The sequence below is a fragment of the Galeopterus variegatus genome, unplaced genomic scaffold, assembly GCF_000696425.1.
Source record: "Galeopterus variegatus unplaced genomic scaffold, G_variegatus-3.0.2 Scaffold331, whole genome shotgun sequence".
NCBI classification, from domain to species: Eukaryota; Metazoa; Chordata; class Mammalia; order Dermoptera; family Cynocephalidae; genus Galeopterus; species Galeopterus variegatus.
In genome coordinates this window covers 534,637-551,304 of record NW_007726442.1, presented here as the reverse complement: position 1 = coordinate 551,304, position 16,668 = coordinate 534,637, and the positions used below count along the sequence as shown (strand labels likewise).

Sequence of the window (16,668 nt, the reverse complement as noted above, 5' to 3'; positions counted from 1 at the left end):
CTCCCGCCGAGGGTTCGGATCCCACATACAGACTGGCCGCTCACTGGCTGAGCGAGGGGCAGGAGCAACACCGAGGGTTGCGATCCCGTGGCCGGTCCCGGTCCGGTACGGGCGCGACACTGAGGGTTGTGATCCGTTGCCGGTCACGAAAAAAGACAAAAAAAAGGAAAAAAAAAAAAAAAGAATGCATTTTCATATCACACAGTTCGCCTCATCTGTGTACTAAGTTTCTCCCACAGATAAATTTCTAACTCTTCCCTCCCCACAACTAGAGGATCTAAGGTTCTGGGAGCAACGATATCAACATTTATCTCAGAGTTAAAGAGATAGAACTATTCTCCAAACATCCTAATATAATAGTAGACTCATGAGTAAGTATATTATTGATTATATTAACTACAAATTACCCTATACCTACACCAAAGTTATATACAGTTTTGTTTATATTCATAAAGATAAATACTTAGTAGTAAATTCTATTTGTTCCATACAGACAAAAGTCATTCATCTTTACAAAGTCAAGCAGTCCAGAGGTTTAACCATTGGTTCATTGCTTCAATGTGTCCTTTATAATGGGGCAATATACTTTCCATAAATGTATTTACTGTAACTACTTCTGTTGAAAATTAATAACCGTCAACACACAAGACCTTTCCCATTTAGCTAAAGCACTAAAACTTTGCCAGACAGATGAGTCTGCTTCAGGGTTTTTGTTTTGTTGTTCTTATTCTTGTTCTTGTTTGCTCTCACAGGTAGAACTACTATACTTTTCTCAGTAACTCATTCCAATGTTTATCAACCCACCTCATGAGGAAACTATTCTTTACAATTTTTAAATATAAATCTCTCATATGGTGACACTTTCATTCTATTATTAATGGAGAGGGGAAACTACTACTTGATGAGCCTTCAGAATCCTGAAGATTTTGATCATCTCTTCTCCATAGAAAAGAATCCATGTACTTTAACATTTCCTCAATTTCCCATTTTCTCACCTTTTAATCATCTTCATTGTTCACCTCTAAACTATTTTTTGCAATGATGCCTTTAAACTTTAATTAATAAAGAGCTAACCTCTAAAAAATTATAAAACTGAGGGAGGCTATTTGCTTCAGAAACCAATGCTTAGAGGTTGTTTTATTTGGTTGTCTTTTAATAAATCTCCATCTAAGAACTGGTCAAAACATTATTTAAACTACAGGAACACTACCCAATGTATAGTAAGAATGCTCCTCATAATATAAGTCACAAAATGTATACATACATTTAGCTTTCTGCTCTTCACTTATAAGCAAACCTACTCTCTTGGTAACTGCCCAGTTCCACAGGTTTACTGCCATTTCTTCAACCTGGACAAAGAAAAACATTTCCAGTTAAAACAGTGTCCACCTCCAGTGATATTTTATTTCTTGTAAGCTTCATGCTCATGTAACTATTGTGGGTCACTTCCAGGCCCTCCATAGTCTAGTCCCATTCTACCTTTTCCCCAAAAACTTATCCACTGATAAAGTAATTATTTCACTGTCCTCTGAACACAACTTATTCATTCCTATCTGTGTATCTTTATTCATACTGTTGGTTTTACCTGATATACCTCCTCCCCTAGTCTTTATGTAACTCAAATTCAGTTCAATCTCACAAGCAACATCCATAAAGCTTTCAGCAACCACTACAGTCTACAATGGTCTTTCTTCTTTGAATTCCTATATTCATTAAGTTTCACACAATTTAGCAATTAATTATACTACTTTGTATCATTTATTCTTTAATTGTTTTAGTTCTTTTTCTTACTTCCCAACTAGGCTCCTTGATATCAAAGATCATGTTTTTTACAACTTATGTAGCATTCATAGTACCTGTCAAAATGCTGAATAAAGAAAGTACATTCAATGATAGGATTTTTTGGTTTATTATGTTTTGTGCTGGGGACTAAGGGTCAAAGTTTCTAATTGCTTCTTTTGGTGGTTATGTTTCTATCAGGTGGAACCTAGTCAGCTGGATACTATGTCAACTAAATCAAGCTCATAGTGTCTTAAGGAAAAAATGAAGACACAAAACGTGCAACTGGGGAAAAGTTGGTTTCTGGGAAAAACCTCTGAAGGCAATAATTAGTACTGAGACCAATATGGCATAACCCTGGCCTAAATCTCCCAGGGTACTATGGTGAATATAAGAGAAGCTATATAACATTATCTTATAATAAACATATCAGTAGTAATTTGACTTAAGACAGAAAATAACTGGATAGACCAAAAGAACCCAATTTATGCACAATTATGGTGCAAAATTATTTTAGTTTTAAGTCTTTTCTCCAGTGCCACTTTTCTCACAGTTCCACATTTTTCTGATGAGCTTCCCATTTAAAAATGATTTATTTAGCACGGCTATCATTTCATTTACTATTCTCAGGCTATTGTCATGCCCATCTCCATCCCTCTCACATAGTATCCCCATGCCACAGTTGATCTAATAATGACTTTCACATGAAGTATTATTTGATTTGTATCACTAAAAACACATGAAGTCAATATTTGACTCCAAATCTCCCAACAGAACAAAGGGTTTGAGGTATTTGGCAGGGGGTGGGAATTAACATCCAGACTAAAACAGCTTAAAGAAGCTACCTTTTTTGGCATTTGGAAAGCAATTGGCAACATGTAAAAACAGCCAAAATATGTTTATATCATTTGACCTACTAGTTGCTCTTCTGAGACTCTATCCCAAAGAAATAGTCCAAAATCGGGGGTATCCCAAAGAAATAGTCCAAAATCTTTTCACTTAACAGTGTTCCTCATATCATTATTTATAATAGGATAAAATAAGGAACAATATAAATAACCAGTAATAAAGAAATACATAGATGAATTACAATAAATACCCTAGATGAAATTGTATTCAGCCATCTAAAATAGTCATCATGGAAACTATGTTTTTAACATGGGAAAACATTTATTATGTGTTTAGTGAAAAAAGCAAGATACAAACTTGTATGTACAAAAACTTGCACATATGTAAATTTTACCTCAGAAAAGAGCTATAATAAAATACTGGATTTTAGTTAATAATATGCATGCTGAAACATTTAGGTGGGAAATGTACTGATGTCAGAAACTCACTTTAAAATGCATCCAAAAATGGCTTCCAATCAAAATGGCGGAATAGACAGTCCCCAACATCACTCTCTCCCACAATCAACCAATTTACAACTATAAAAAAAGCAACAACAGCCAAGCTGGGGTCGCTAGAGCTCAAGGGAAGAGGAGGAGAGACCTACGGAGTGCATAAAGGCAGGAGAAGCCATAATGAGAGAAAGAAAGGATTGCTCCCACCATTTTGAATCCCAGCTGCTTTAAGACTGGAGCTGGTGAGTGCACAGAGCAAGAGCTGGCAAAAACTGCTGTTGTGCCCTTCTGATGAAGTTGCTTGGAGGCAGCAGGGTAGAAGAGGGACTTCGTGCCCCTCAGGCCAGAAAGACCACTAACAGGGTTCCCATGGACCCACACAGGAGTAAGGAGCCACAGACAACTGAAAAAAGGAGACACTGAGAAGCCGGTGAGTCATCGCAAAGGACCAGCACACAGCAAACCCCATGCGAAGTGTTTGGAATGCGGGCGGTGGGGTAGACGGGCCCACCAGGGGAACATTGGGACACAGCATGGACAGCTGATCTGCCCTCCAATCAGCGCAGGCCAACTCTGTGTAGACTGGTCAAGAATATAGAACTGCAGGGGTGCAGTTTGCTGAAATGACTCAGGCCCAGACCAGAGTTTCCACACAACCCATGCATACCAGATCTCACAAGACCTGGAAGTACCTAGTAAATCAACAATTAAAACCTGAGCTGCACAAAAAGCCTTTCCCTGGGAATAGCAGCAAAGCAGCAATTTAGCTCAACCACAAGGCTCAAGTGCTGGTCCCCACAGAAAGCTCCCCCATTTTAGAAGTAAGCAAAGGACAACAAATTAGTTCCAGTGCAGAGTTTAAGTAGTGGGAACAGCAAATAATCCAACACAGAACTGAAAGAAAAAACAAAATACCCACAGACCAGAGCCAAAGTTTGATATCAACTAGTAAAGGTCTCACTTTACCAAAGAACACCTATAAAACCTAGAAGGACTGGAAGCCCCCTGGACTCTCAAGCCAGGGAGTGGGGAGGGCTGGGGACCTCAGCCATGCCCCCCCAATACCCACAACCAGCCCAACCACAATCACCAAGCCACCACAGCAAGCAACCCAAGCCCCAGAACTTAGATGGTGGGGGGTTGAGGGCCTCAGCCACGCCCCCCTCAGCACCTGCAACCAGCCTAGCAACAACCACCAAACCACTACTGGAAGTCCCCTGGTCTCCTGATCTAGGGCAGTGGGGGGGCCAAGGGCTTCAGCCACACCCCCGTGACATCTGCATTGAGCCCAGCAATGACTGAGCCACCACAGGAAGTGCCCTGGTCTCCCCTTCAAGAATGAGTGGGATGCCACAAGCCTCAACCATGCCCCACCTCCTTCCTCCTTCTCCCACCCTATTTCCTTCCCCCTTCCTCTCTCCCCCACCCCCAATTGCTCTACAACAACATTTTAGAATGTAAAAACGGAACTAGGGACCGACCCCTCCTCCCACATCCAGGCACACTGCCACTGCCATGGGGTCCACCCAGGGTCCTAAGGCATGGAGTCGGGGACCAACCCCTCTTCCAACAACTAGGCATGCTGCCTCTGGAGCCAGGAACTGACCCCTCCTCCCACATCCAGGCACACTGCCACTGCCATGGGGCCCACTTCGGGTCCTGAGGCATGGAGCTGAGGACTGACCCTCCTCTTGCAACCAGGCAAAGGTACACCAAAACCCCACTTCTGCATTGGTGGCCCACAACAGCCATGGCTGCCACAAAAGTGGCTACACACCACAACCACCATGTATTTTTCCAAATTTCTGTAAAATTGTGTTACTTTATGATTTTAAGCAATTTCTTGTATTTTTCCATATTGTGTTAGAAAGGATAAGGTGAATTATGATTGTAAATAGTCACAAAATACATATTTATTCAACAAATATGTATTAAGCACCTAATAATATGTGGCAGATTTTATGCTAGGTTTTTATAAATGTGTAATGATAAATATATGTTTACATATGCAGCAAACAGAAATAAATAATATGAAGATTAGGCTCTCTAGAGAGAAAACAAATTCAAAGCATTTCCAAAACCAAGCAAATCTTGCAAAACAAGACAAGACTCTTGGCACTGAATCTGATAGTATCTTTTCACTAACAACCAAGCACAGTAAGAAGAGGTTATAATCTAAAAAGAGACTTACATACTGGGCTGGCCCCATGGCTCACTCAGAAGAGTGCAGCGCTGGTAGCGCCGAGGCCGCGGGTTCGGATCTTATATAGGGAAGGCCGGTGTGCTCACTGGATGAGCATGGTGCCGACCACACCGTGCCAAGGGTTGCACTCCCCTTACCAGACAGAGAAAAAAAAGAAAGAGAGAGAGACTTACATACTAAGGAATCCACTAAAGACATTAGAACTAATAAATGAGTCCAGCAAGGTTGAGGATACAAGATCAATATTCAAAAATCAATTGTATTTCTATACACTAGCAATTAATAATCTGAAGATTAAATTAAGAAAATAATTACTTTTATAATAACATCTAAACAAGTCAAGAATAGACTTATGAAAATAAGTGCAAAACTTATACCCAAACCAAAAACATTTTTGAAAGAAATTAAAGACAACTTAATAAATAGAAAGACATACTATTTTCATGGATTGGAAGTCTTAATACTGTGAAGATGGCAACACTCACAAAATTGATCTACAGATTCAACTGTACTCCAAAGCAAAATTCCAGCTGGCTTTTTTGCCTGAATTGACAAGCTTATTCTAAAATTCACATGGAAGTTCAAAGGACTAAGAATAGTGAAAACAATCTTGGAAAACAAGAACAAAATTGAAGGACTCACACTTCCCAATTTTAAAACTTACTACACACCTACAGCAACCAAGCCAGTGTGGTACTGGCATAAGGACAGAAACATAGATCAATGGAATATAAGTAAAAGTCCAGAAATAAACCCTCACATTTATACCCAACTGATGCTATGACAAATTCAATGGGGAAAGAATAGTCTTTTCAACATATGGTGCTGGAACAACTTGATATCCACATGCAAAAGAATGAAGTTGGATCCCTTTTCACACCATACACAAAAATAAGCTCAAAATGGATTATAGACCTAAATGAATGAAACTTATAAGAAAATATAGAAGTAAATCTTCATCAACCTTGAATTAAGAAAAGCTTTCTTGGATATGACACCAAAAGAAGGAGCAATGAAAAAAAATAGATAAATCAGACTTCATCAAAACTAAACCTTTTTTGCTTCAGAATACCATCAAGAAAATGAAAAGACAACCCACAGAATGGGAGAAAATATTTGCAAATCATGTAACTGATAAGTTACTTGTATCTAGAATATATAAAGAACTCCTACTATTCATAATAAAAAGAAAAATACCCAATTTAAAAATTGGCAAAGGATCTTAACAGACATGTCTCCAAAAAAGATATATAAATGGCTAGTAAGCACAAGAAAAGATGCTCAACAACATCATTAGCCACCAGGAAAATGCAAATCAAAACCTCACTAAGATACCACCTTACACCCACCAGGATGGCTACTATCAAAAAAGAAAAACAAAACAGAAAATAATAAGTGTCAGCAAAGATGTGGAGAAACTGGTACCCTTGTGCACTGTTGATGGGAATGTAAAATAGTACAGCCATTATGGAAAACAGTAATGGTGGTTCCTCAAAAAATTAAAAATAAAATTATCATATGATCCTGCAATTCCACTTCTGGGTATACTCATATATCCAAAAGAATTCAAAACAGGGACCTGAACAGATATTTGCACACCCATGTTTGTGGCAGCATTATTCACAATAAGTAAAAAGTATAAGCAACTCTAGTGTCCAGCAAAAGATGAATGTAGAAACAAAACATGGTATATACGTATAATGGAATATTATTCAGCCTTGAAAATGAAGGAAATTCTGACACATGCTGCAAATGGATGAACCTTGAGGATATTATGCTAAGTGAAATAAACTAGTCACAAAAAGACAAATATTATGATTCCACTTATATGAGGTACTGACAGTAGTCAGATTTATAGAAACAGAAAGTAGAATGGTGGTTGCCAGGGGATGGGGAGAGGGGGAAGATGGAGTTATTTAATGCGTATAGAGTTTCAGTTTTGCAAGATGAAAAGAGTTCTGGAGAACAGTTACACAAAAATGTGAATGTACTGAACACTACTGATGGTTAAGATAGTAAATTTCACATGAGGTATATATTACCACAATTTTTTAAAAAAACACAATGAGCTACCACTTCACACTCACTAGGATGACTATAATCAATAATAAACATTGGCAAGAATGTGGAAAACCAGATCCCTTATATAATGCCAGTGGTAATGTAAAATGGTACAGCCACTCTGGAAAACAATCTGGCAATTCCTCAAAAGTTTAAATAGTTACCATATGACCCAGCAATTTCACACTTAGGTTTACCTAAGAGAAATAAAAATATAAAAGCATGTACATGAATATTCATAGAATTATTCATAATAGCCAAAAGGTGAAAAAAAAAAGAAAATGTTTATCAGTAGATGAATGGATTAACAAAAATGTGGTATATCCGTTGAATGGGATTTTTTTTTTTAGTTTATTTGTTTTGTTTATTCCTTTTTGGCCATAAAACAATTCTTAACACATTTAAAAAGACTAAGATCATAGAAAATATTTTCTCTGACCACAATAATAGAAGGAAATTTAGAATATCTAAAAAATGTGTGCAAATTAAACAACACTCTCCTAAATAAACAATGGGTAATAAGAAAAATCACAGGGAAATCAGAGAGAACTTTGAGATAAAAATCAAAGTGCAACATATCAAAATTTATAGGCTGCAGGTCTCAAACAGTGCTCAGAGGAAAATTTATACATGTAAACACCTATATAAAAACTAAGAAAAATCTCAAGTCAGTAATGTAAACTCCTATATCTTAATAGAAAAAGAAGAGCAAACTAAACCAAAAGTAAATATAAGTGGGAAATAACAAAGATTACAAGAGAAATATAATGAAATAGGGAATTTCAAAACAGTAGAGAAAATCAACAAAACCAAAAACTGACTCTGAAAAGATCAAAAAAAAAAAAAAAAAAAGTTGGCCGGCCCGGTGGCGCACTGCTACAGTGCGCCGCTTGGGAAGCGCAGCGGCGCTCCCGCCGAGGGTTCGGATCCCACATACAGACCGGCCACTCACTGGCTGAGCGAGGTGCGGGAGCAACACCGAGGGTTGCGATCCCGTGGCCGGTCCCGGTCCCGTACAGGCGCGACACTGAGGGTTGCGATCCGTTGCCAGTCACGAAAAAAAGACAAAAAGGAAAAAAAAAAAGATCAAAAAAAGTTGCAAAACTTTATCTAGACTGACCAAGATAAAAAGAGAGAAGACCAAAATTACTAAAATCAGAAATAAAGCAGAGACATTATTACATTGTCAGCATGGTTTTTTGTGGTGGTAAGATTTAGTTTCTCTTTCTTGTTAGCATTTTTGTTCTACCAATGGGTTTTGTTCTTTCTTGTGTATTTGTGGTAGTGATAATTGTTTTTCAGATTCCAGATACAAGACTTCCCTGTATGGCTGGTTGTGTGGTGGTGAACTCCCAGAGGTTTTTTTTTTTTTTTTTTTTTTTTTTGTCCTTTTTGAGACCGGCTGCACTGCGCTCAGCCAGTGAGCGCGGTGAGTGCACCAGTCATCCCTATATAGGATCCAAACCTGCGGCGGGAGCGCCCAGCGCCGCACTCTCCCAAGTGCGCCACAGGCTCGGCCCCCACAGTTTTTGTTTGTCTGGAAAATACACTATTTTTCCCTCATTTCTGAAGTATAGCCTTGCTGGGTACAGTATTCTTGGCTGGCAGGTTTTTTCTTTCAGTATTTTGAATATATCATCCCATTTTCTTCTGGCCTATAGAGTTTCTGTTGAGAAGTACACCGTTAGTCTGATATGAGCTCCCTTACAGGTGACTTGACACCTGTCTCATTTCTTTTAAGATTCTCTCTTTGTCTCTGAGCTTTGCCAGTTTGACTAGAATGTGTCTTGGAGAGGCTCATTTTGGGCTGAATATGTTTTTAGGGATTTTTGAGCTTCCTGGATCTGAAGGTCCATGTCTCTTCCTATACCTGCGAAATTTTCCATTATTATTTCATTGAATATGTTTTCCATGCCTTTTCCTTTCTCCTCCCCTTCTGGAACACTCATGATTTGAATGTTTGTGTGCTTAAGGTTGTCTGCTAGCTCTCTTAAATTTTCTTCATTTTTTAATTCTTTTTTCCTTTTTTTTTTTTTTTTTTGTCCACCTGGGTTATTTTAAAAAGATTATCTTCAAGATCAGAAAGGCATTAATCTCTTTGTAAATTTCTTCTTTTATATCCTGGATTTTTAAAATTTCATTGTGTTGTCTAACTGAGCCTTCTCATATCTCAGTAAGTTTCCTTCAGATTGTTGCTTGGAATTCCTTTTCAGTCATTTCAAGGATTTCCTGCTCTATAGGGTCTGGTATTTGAGAATTACTGTATTCTTTTGGTGGTGTCATATTTTCTTGGGTTTTCATATTTCTAATATATCTACATCAATATCTGGTCATCTGATAGAGCATGTAGCTTCTTATGTTACTCTGGAGAGGGATTTGAAGAGAGAGATGTCCTATTCTTTTTCTGGTCTCTGCTGGTGACTCTTCTTGTATCAATGCAGTCAAGTGTCTGGCAGACCACCTGCATAGTGGCTCTGGCTACTGCTGTAGCATCAAGCTGCTTTTGTAGCAGCCATGGCTATGGCAGTGGCTGTGGTAGGCTACCCGCACAGAAGTGGTTTTTTCGGCATGCTCCTTGCCTGCTTCTAGGAATGGGATGCTGCCTTTGGCTCCTGCCTAGGATCCCAGGCATGCTCTGTTTCTTGCATGCTTCTGGACATTGAATGGGATATTATTGAGTCATAAAAAGTTATGAAGTACAGATACATTCATCAACATGAATGAACCTTGAAAACATGCTATGTTAAAGAAGTCAGCCACAAAAGACCATGCATTATATAATTCCATCTCTATAAAATGTCCAGAATAGGCAAATCCATAGAGACTGAAAGTAGATTAGTCACTGCCTAGGGCTGGTGTGAGCAGAGGAAGTAGAAAGGAGGAAATAGAAAGTGTCTATGAATGGGTGCAAGGTTTCTTTTGGGGGTGATGAAAATGTTCTAAAATTAACTGTGATGATGGGTACACAACTCTGTCAAACACTAAACATCATTGAATTGTCCACCTGAAATGGGTGAATTGTATGGTACATGAATTATATCTAAATAAACCTATTATATATATATAAAATGAGGGAGAAAGATTTACAGTAAACTTTCTTCTCACCTTTCCATATAAGCTGTAACCAAAATGGAAGTATCTGCCTAAGGTAAATGTTACCAAAAGTGTTTCAGAGTGTCGAGGCAATTTCCACATTAAGTAAGTGACAGACCTTCATTTAAACATTAGAAAAATTATCACCCCCAAAAAAAACTCCTCTGAAGAATTACATTCAACTGAGTTCCACACTACCAGGTAGTTTCCTTTGCTATAAAGGGAAGACAAAAAGAACGATAATTTAGTGACTAACTACCATGTGCCAAGAACCTTATATATGTTATTTTGTTTATGATTCACAACACCACTGGGAGGTGGGTACAACTATTATCCTTTAACAGATGAGAAAACCGAAGCCTAGAGGAGTTAAATAATAAATATTAAACTTGAGCACATATTTTGCCATTTGTTTCTAAAACTCTATTTTCCCTAAATATGCCATTAGGTTTAAAAATCCAAAAATGGATTTCTATATGTTTAGCAATGGTTAAGCATGAAGACTATTTTTTTTACCTATACATTAGTTAAAATGATGAATCATCAAAATTTATCACAAACAAAATTATTTTTATACCAACCTGAGCATCCTGTATTTCAGCCATAGACTCCCTGTTGATATTTGCTATGTCCATGAAGAGTCTATCAATTGCCTCAGGTATGCCAGGTGAATTATCTCTTATGATCAGGTTTTCAATAGTTTCTGAAATAACAATGGTTAATAAACATGTGAACTATCACCATCAGCTAAAAGTAGCAAATCATTTTAAAACCTGTTACTAGATCTTTGCCCAAACGAAGGAACTTGAAATGACCCTTAGAGTAAAACCAACTTGTAGTTAAGTTTCTTTTAGCTAAAGGTAGAGTACAATTTTCAAACAAATTTGTATTCCATGGGAATCACTTGTTTATAACGTATTCATAATTACTCATTCTCAGAAAGTAGAATTCATTGACTTCACAAATAGTAATGTTATTAAAGGTAATCTTAAAACTACAAAGAAAGGGCTTGCCAATTAACTCAGTTAGAACACAGTCTTATAACACCAAGCTCATGGGTTCAGATCCCCATATCGGCCAGCCACCAAAAAAAGAAAAACAAAAAAAAACCCTACAAAATAGAAGTTAACGATATCTTCAAAACTAGGGCCGGCCTGGTGGCGCACTGCTACAGTGCGTCGCTTGGGAGCGCAGCAGCGCTCCCGCCGAGGGTTCGGATCCCACATCCAGACCGGCCGCTCACTGGCTGAGCCAGGTGCGGGCACAACACCTAGGGTTGCGATCCCGTTGCCGGTCCCGGTCCGGTACGGGCGCGACACTGAGGGTTGCGATCCATTGCCGGTCACGAAAAAAAAGACAAAAGGAAAAAAAAAAAACTAGAAAATGAAGGGATTCTGAAGGAAGACCTGGATATGTGCACCCTGCAAGGATCAGACAGACATAGCTCACTTATGCTGGTTCTGAAGTCTTGACCTTATTTTGTAAGAAAAAAATGACACACCCAATTAGCAACAACATTAGCCAGTTATTGAATCCGTACAAATGATGTCACCATTTTCTAAACAGTCTAAGCTCCAGGCTCCATATAGCTGAATCTACCAGGCCATGGAATTCCTTAAAACCCAAGCATAATGTAGAATTACAATTGATGCCTTTCATACTATCAAAATAGAGGTTTTTCTTTTTTTTTTTTTTTCCTTTTTGTCTTTTTTCGTGACCGGCAACGGATCGCAACCCTCAGTGTCGCGCCCGTACCAGACCGGGACTGGCAACGGGATCGCAACCCTCGGTGCTGCGCCCGCACCTCGCTCAGCCAGTGAGCGGCCGGTCTGGATGTGGGATCCGAACCCTCGGCGGGAGCGCCACCGCGCTCCCAAGCGGCGCACTGTAGCAGTGCGCCACCGGGCCGGCCCCAAAATAGAGGTTTTTCTAAACTCATACAACTGAAGTCTCCATAAGCTACACATCTCTAATTTCTTGCAACATTCCTAAGCATCAAACTAGCGAGAATGTTATTAATATTCATAACAATACTATAAAAGCACCTTCCAAAATATTTTTAAGCTGCTAAAATAGACTTTTAACCTGCTACAATAAACAATACATCAGCTACAAAAAATTTCAGTTAAACATCAGAAAAGAATTCAAATAAAGGCTGCACAAATCAAATTATGTTCAAATATACTTACTCAAATATTTTTTACAGAACATGGAATCTTCGGAACCCAGTGCGTGAGCAGAGGTATTAGGGAAATTCTATCACATATACTTTGAACACTTCAGGTGATAAGATATATTCAAAAAGAAAAACCTCTATCTTCCTTTCTTCTATAAAGTATTTAATACAGTGTGCTCGTAGCCGCCACCACGCTGCTGTCACTCTCTAACGTCAGCACCGTCTCTTGCTCGCTGAGCTCTAGCCCGAGGAGAAGGGGGGCAAGTAAGGAGGTCTCTATACCATGGCTCGTACAAGCAAACTGTCCACAAATCGACCGGTGGTAAAGCACCCAGGAAACAACTGGCCACAAAAGCCAGTGCACGAGTGCACCCTCTACTGGAGGAGTGAAGAAACCTCATCGTTACAGTCCTGGTACTGTGGCACTCCGTGAAATTAGACGTTATCAGAAGTTCAAAGTCCACTGAACTTCTGATTCACAAACTCCCCTTCCAGCATCTGGTGCGAAAAATTACTCAGGACTTCAAAACACATCTGCGCTTCCAGAGCGCAGCTATTGGTGCTTTGCAGGAGGCAAGTGAGGCCTATCTGGTTGGCCTTTTGGAAGACACCAACCTGTGTGCTATCCATGCCAAACGTGTAACAATTATGCCAAAAGACATGCAGCTAGCAAGCCGCACACGTGGAGAACGTGCTTAAGAATCCACTATGATGGGAAACATTTCATTCTCAAAAAAAAATTTTTCTCTTCTTCCTGTTATCGGTAGTTCTGAACGTTAGATATTTTTTTTCCATGGGGTCAAAAGGTACCTAAGTATATGATTGCAAGTGGAAAAATACGGGACAGAAATCAGGTATTGGCACTTTTTCCATTTACATTTGTGAGTGAATTTTTAATATAAATGCGGGGACATAAAGCATTAGTGCAAGTCAAAATGTTTCAGTGAACAAGTTTCAGCAGTTCAACTTTATAACAATTTAAACCTGTTAAATTTTTCTGGACAATGCTAGCATTTGGATTTTTTTAAAACAAGTAAGTTTCTTATCAACGGCAACTAAATGGTGTTTGTAGCATTTTTATCATACGGTAGATTCTATCCATTCACTATATTTTTCTGAGTTGTCCTACATGCAAGTACATGTTTTTAATGTTGTGTCTTCTGTGCTGTTCCTGTAAGTTTGCTATTAAAATACATTAAACTATAAATAAATAAATAAATAATTTAATAGAAGGACTGATATTAAATATCTTGACTCCTCTAAGATTGGGTAAGTATTGGGCTGAAGGGCATATATTATAGCCCTACAAATACTGATAACAGGATCAGGGAGGCTTAAAAAATGATGTTTTTTAAAAATCTAAATATTATCTAAAAACAGATATTTTGAAAGGAAAACAAAAATCCAGTATAAATTTTTAATGTGAGTTGTTTTTTTGAAATAAAAATCCTAAGATGTTACTGTAGAATACCAATTATAATTTCTGGTTACATAGTATATGAGACTGTGAAGACATTAATTTTGATTTGTGAATGCTCTCTTAAGTGGTTGTTTCATGTAACTCATTTTTGTCAAAATAAGTTTGGTCCTTTCAAAACATATTTTCAATGTCATTCAGTTGAGCAACTTGATTGACACCAGCTGAGGCAACGACAGCACTGCAGTCAGCAAAGCTGGGTAAGTAGTAGACAACACATAGCCGAATGGCTGAGAGTTACACTATGAAAGAGAGATTTGCTTCTGGGAGAAGCTCAAAAAAGAGGTTTTATAAATGCAATATACTCCTGAGATGTGAAAACAATATGCTGTGTTAAGGTTATATAAAGCAAGATTGTACACTTTGGGGAAAATGATTAATTATCTTCCTGGCTACTGAAATAAACTATGATGTACAACATGATTTCAGTCAATTTAATTTAAATGAGATCCATCCTAGTTAAGATTAGGGGGTCACCCTATTGAGGCAGCCATGTTAATCATATCAATTAATTCTGATTAGTTAGAAAGCATTCTACATACAGTATAATAATTTTGGATACAGGACAATAAACATTTTCCCTGTCCTTGAAGAAGAGAGCTTCTGTTACAACATGGAAAAATCTATCAACAGTCCTGCCAAGGCTCTTCTTGTGACCTCCATCAGCTCAACCAGTCATTCAAAAGCCAAAGCAGCTCAAAGACCTGCCAGGGTCAATTCAAGGTTTTATTCCTTGTCACAATGATTATATGCAACTTCTTTAGTGAGAAAAGAACCAAAAATGACAATAAAATTAACATTTGCATAGTGTTTTACAGTCTCAAATCTTTTTCATATGCATTCTCATTTAATCTTCAACCTACTCTGTAAGGGAGATATTTTTATTTTATTAGAATGTGGAAACTGAGATTTAACAAAATGAAGTGACTTCTCGAAGGTGATAAAAATAGAAAGTACCAAGCTAGGACTTGAACTCAGGTTTTCTGATTTGAAGTCCCATACTTTCCACTCTACTGGTTATATCAGAAAGGGCTTGAAACAAGTGACAAACCAGAACTCTGAGACAACTAAAAAACAGCAGAGAGAGAAGAAATGAGCCAAGACCTTCAGAGTGCTACACTATGGGACTATGGGACTGCAGAGGCTGGTTTGAATGAGGGCAGCCAAAATATCCAAAACAGTGTCAAAAGGGCATGGCAAACTCAGGTAAACAGGTTTAGTCATAGACTAAAATCACATTTTAAATCAGTTTCTATACATGATCAGGAAGACAATCATTTTTCCTACACAATGTTCCAGGAAGTCCCAAATGACAAATCAGGTATAGTACAAGAAAATAAAAGCAGCAAGTCATAATGCAGAAGTCAGATGAAGCCGCATTGCACCACTGTTTCAAGAGATCTATACACGGCAGTGTGTCGTAGTTCTGAGCAGTGTCCTAATCCCGGAGGACAACAACTAGGGAAGGATGCAGGGCATGCTAACACCATGAAAATCATGACAAGCAGAAACGATACAGCTCCACAGATAAAAGATCCCAGCTCTCAACTTCCTCCTGGGGAGGAAAAGAGTTAATCTATGTGTCTAGTGCCCCAAATTCTCCAGGGCAGCCCAACAAACTAGCATCTGTCTCTCCAGTCTTGAAGCGCTGATGGGTTCAGCACAGTCTAACCACTCAGGGAACAGAGACAGTGGCTTGGGCTGGTAGATGCCTTAGCTCCCCACCACTGGCTCAGCACAGAGCAAGCAAACAAAAACCACAGCTGTCTGCTTTTCCCTGGGGAGGGAAACAGTTGGTAGAAACCCCTAGAATCTCTGGCAGGACTGATTGGTTGTCTTCTCCTGTACAAGGCAAGCCCATGAAGACTAAGAGAGGTACCCTCTGTATCTAATGTATAGACACCAACACAGAGAGTCACGGAAAATGAAGAACTGTACAAAGATGTTCCAAACACAGGAGTAAGATAAATCTTCCAGAAAATAACCCTAATTAAATAGACTTATATGATTTACACGACAGAGAACTAAAAATAACTCTCATGAAGATGCTCACTGAGGCCAAATGCATGAACAAAGTGAGAACTTCAACAAAGATAATGAAAATATTAAAAAGTACCAAACATTTCCCCAAGAAAGCATACAAATGGCCAACACATATATGAAAAATGTTCAACGTCACTAACCATCAGAGAAATGTGAAAACCATGATGACATATAACCTCACATCCATTAGGATAGCCACTATCAAAAAAATAGAAGTGTTAGTGAGGATGTGGAGAAACTGGAACTTTCACACACTGTTGGTGGGAATGCAAAATGGTGCAGCTACTATAGAAAACAGTATAGAGGTTCCTCAAACAATTAAAAATATTGATAACACCAAGGTCAAGGGTTCAGATCCCTGTACTGGCTGGCTGCCAAAAAAAAAATTAAAAATAGAACTACCATATGATCCAGCAAACCCACTTCTGGATATTTATCCACTAGAATTGAGAAGGATTTTTTTTTTTTTTTTTTTTTTTTTTTTTTTTTTTTT

At 38.4% G+C, this 16,668-nt stretch overlaps 1 protein-coding gene across 1 annotated transcript in view; it reads right to left on the bottom strand.

Moving 5' to 3' along the window:
* The window catches only part of TEX11 (testis expressed 11), a 178,280-nt gene that overhangs the window by 147,955 nt on the left and 13,657 nt on the right, over positions 1-16,668 (bottom strand). Inside the window, exons 2-3 of the mRNA XM_008567576.1 lie at positions 11,061-11,182; positions 1,265-1,349 (exon numbers count right to left, since the gene is read on the bottom strand). Of these exons, the coding sequence (XP_008565798.1) occupies positions 1,265-1,349; positions 11,061-11,182 (207 nt within the window). The remainder of the gene's footprint in view (positions 1-1,264; positions 1,350-11,060; positions 11,183-16,668) is intronic.